A 3,155-nucleotide genomic window follows, 5' to 3' on the forward strand; every position below is an offset into this window, starting at 1 on the left:
CCGGCTCCCCGCGGGTGCGCGGCGGGGCCGTGCGGGGCGGGCGGGCCACACCCTCCGCGGCGCTTCCTGCGAGCCGGGGCCGCGGCGGGCGCCGGGGGCGGCACATGGTGCGCAGCCGCCGCCCCTCCGGCCCCTGCGAGCTGTGCCCGGCGGGCGCTCCCCGAGCGGAGGCGCCGGGGGCGCGGTAGCAACTTGGAGGGCTGCGCCCCTGCCCCAACTCCGCGCGGCGGAGGAGCGTCCCTGAGGTACCGCGTCCGCTAAAGGGAACTTCGCGCAGGATCCCGCAGCCGGCGAGCCGGACGAGACGGTGGAAGGAAGGCGAGCCAGCGTGCGAGAAGGAAAGGAGAAAAAAAAATTCCGTATTTGTAGCTAAAGGATGCCAGACCGGGGCCCGGGGGCGCCCGGCGAGCGCCGCCCCGCCGCGGGAGCGCCGTAGGAGCGGAGGCTGGCGCCGGAGCGGGGCGGGCGCCCCGGCCGAGCTCGCTCCCCGAGCGGCGGCAGCCCCGGCGCCCAGAGCCTTTTCGTGCCTCCCGGCGATTAATGGAATGATGTTGCGGAAAAGGCAGAGCGATCCTGCCGGGCTCAGTCGGGACTGCTCGGGCGGCGGCGGAGGCGGCAGCAGCGGGGTAGCGAGCGGCATGCGAGTGCCCCCCCGGCGCTATGGCTAGCGGTGGCTCCGGCAAGTCCAGCAGCGAGGTCTCCGGCGGCGGCATCCCCAGCAGCAGCTCCCTGCAGAGGAAGAAGCTCATCTCTATCTGCGACCACTGCAAGATCAAGATGCAACTGGTGGCCGATCTGCTTCTGCTGTCGAGCGAGACCAGGCCGGTGAACACCGAGAGCCTGTCTGTCTTCGGTGAGTCCTTTGAGAAGTGCAGGGACACGATCATTGCCAGGACCAAAGGACTCTCCATCTTGACCCATGACGTCCAGAGCCAGCTCAACATGGGACGCTTCGGGGAGGTGGGAGAAAGCCTGATGGAGATGGGGGAGCTGGTGGTCTCCCTGACCGAGTGCTCTGCCCACGCTGCCTACCTGGCTGCAGTGGAGACTCCGGGGGCCCAGCCGGCCATGCCTGGCTTGGTGGATCGCTACAAGGTGACCCGATGTAGGCATGAGGTGGAGCACGGCTGCGGGGTCTTGAAGACCACCCCTTTGGCAGATATGAGCCCTCAGCTCCTGCTGGAGGTTTCTCAGAACATGTCCAAGAACTTGAAATTCCTGACAGACGCCTGCGTGCTGGCCAGTGAGAAATCCAAGGATAAATTTGCTAAGGAGCAGTTCAAACTCAGTGTCAAATGTATGAGCACCAGCGCCTCTGCCCTCTTGGCCTGTGTCAAGGAGGTCAAGACCTCGCCCAGCGAGCTGACCAGGAACCGGTGCGTCTTGTTCAGTGGACCTTTGGTGCAGTCCGTCTATGCTCTGGTGGGCTTTGCCACTGAGCCCCAGTTTTTGGGTAAAGCTGCCACCATTAATCCAGAGGGCAAAGCTGTGCAAACTGCCATCCTAGGAGGAGCCATGAGCGTGGTATCTGCTTGTGTGCTCCTGACCCAATGCCTCAGGGATATCGCCCAACACCCCGAAAGTAGCACCAAAATGAGCGATTACAGGGAACGGTTGAGGAACTCAGCTTGCGCCGTCTCGGATGGCTGCAACCTGCTATCTCAGGCACTAAGAGAAAGATCTTCACCCAGGACTTTACCGCCAGTGAACTCCAATTCTGTGAATTAACCCCCACATCTTCTGTTTAGATCCCAGTCATTGCTAAAGGAAAATAATATCCCACCTCCTCACCCCTTTTTTGTATACCAAAGAATTTGCTTGGATGAGCCCAATCCTTTGATTTCATGTGGTGAAGAAGCAGAACGTATTCAAACTATATGTACTAATAAAGGTAGCCAGTTTTGGCTTCTTTTTATTTTACTTTAAAGTTAAGCAAGTATCTCCAGATAAATTTTCCTTTATTCAACAAGGTCTTCACACAAGTGGTAAAACTGTTTCAAAGTTTTTTATATTTGGGGAGGTGGGGGTATCTTAGAAAAAGGAGAAAAAAAGAGCTTTAATCGCGCTGGGTGCGGTTTTTAAAGTTTGTCTTGTCTTGTCTTCCGAAATTTCCCTTCTAAATTTTGCTGTTCGGTTGTGCAGGAAAAAGGTTACCTCAGTTCTAACTCATTTAAAAAATGAAAAAACCCAACAACACATAGATGATGGATGTAGCTACTATTTTGTTTGTTTTTGTTTTGTATGACTTTTTTTATTTTGCATCAAGTGTTAGGTTAGAAGTGCATTTGGTGTGTAGGAGTGGAAGGACTGGAGGTTGTGATTATGTTTTCCATGTGTTGATTTCCAAACTGGGGGAAAAGCTACTGTGAGTGTTTAAACAAACAAACAAAATTACACTATAACAAAAGTGATTTTTAATTTTTTTCCAATGTCAGTTTTTATCTTGCATGTACTGGAGTATTTATTTCATCTATTAAAATGTTATGTTTCTCAGATGCTTTTCTGTGAATCTTTTAATACTTGAATAATTGAACAACTAGGCCTGTTTGTATTGTATGTCATTTCCCCCAGGGAATGGGTGGTACAAACGTAACTGTAAGTTCTAGACAGCAGCATAGAGGCTTCAATTCAGTTCTTTTATTTTCATAAATACTGTTCCTATCCCAGTACTAGCCCTAGCACACAGAGCTGCTCCAGTTGTGTCTGTGGGCAGCTGGGCAGTGCTGCACACACTGGGATTGCTGTGCAGAGCACTGGTGATTGCTGCAGCAGGGCACAGCCTGGCTTTGTTTGTCTTTAGCAGCATTTGGTGTTACCTCTTGAGAAGGTTTTGAATTTTAATTCTTGCAGGTGTTGTGGGCCATCTGTGTGTTAAATCTATGAGTTTCAGTATGATTTCTTAGAAAACTTTGCTGGTTAGCCTGGCGTGTGCCATATGTCTTCTTGGGATTGTGAAGGTTTGCTGGAGTGGACTTGAATTCTTCAGAGGTTTGTGTTGGAGCTCCTCAGTAGAGATTTCTGTCACAGGAGTTTGAGTTTGATGTTGTAGATTACAGCAGACCATGGCTGACTTTTGAGGTGCAGCCGACCTCCAGTTGAATTCCTTGGGAGGTGTGAGTGGAGCTTCATGCATGCTGCAGTAGTTCCCAGAGCTG

The 3,155-nt window shown here is 52.8% G+C and overlaps 1 protein-coding gene across 1 annotated transcript; it reads left to right on the forward strand.

Annotated features, from left to right (window-relative positions):
- The first annotated feature begins 483 nt into the window (after window positions 1-483).
- Window positions 484-2,493, forward strand: TLNRD1 (talin rod domain containing 1). The gene has a single exon (XM_054272732.1). The coding sequence runs from the start codon at window positions 661-663 to the stop codon at window positions 1,726-1,728; it is 1,068 nt and encodes a 355-aa protein (XP_054128707.1). The 5' UTR covers window positions 484-660; the 3' UTR covers window positions 1,729-2,493.
- The last annotated feature ends 662 nt before the right edge of the window (window positions 2,494-3,155 follow it).

Source organism: Melozone crissalis, unplaced genomic scaffold (genome assembly GCF_028551555.1).
Source record: "Melozone crissalis strain CALT ecotype California unplaced genomic scaffold, PUWL_Pcris_2 ptg000014l_1, whole genome shotgun sequence".
Taxonomy (NCBI): Eukaryota; Metazoa; Chordata; class Aves; order Passeriformes; family Passerellidae; genus Melozone; species Melozone crissalis.

What these genes read in the sequence shown, in the direction of transcription:
- TLNRD1 (XM_054272732.1), top strand. Translation starts at nt 661, where the DNA reads ATGGCTAGCGGTGGCTCCGGCAAGTCCAGCAGCGAGGTCTCCGGCGGC.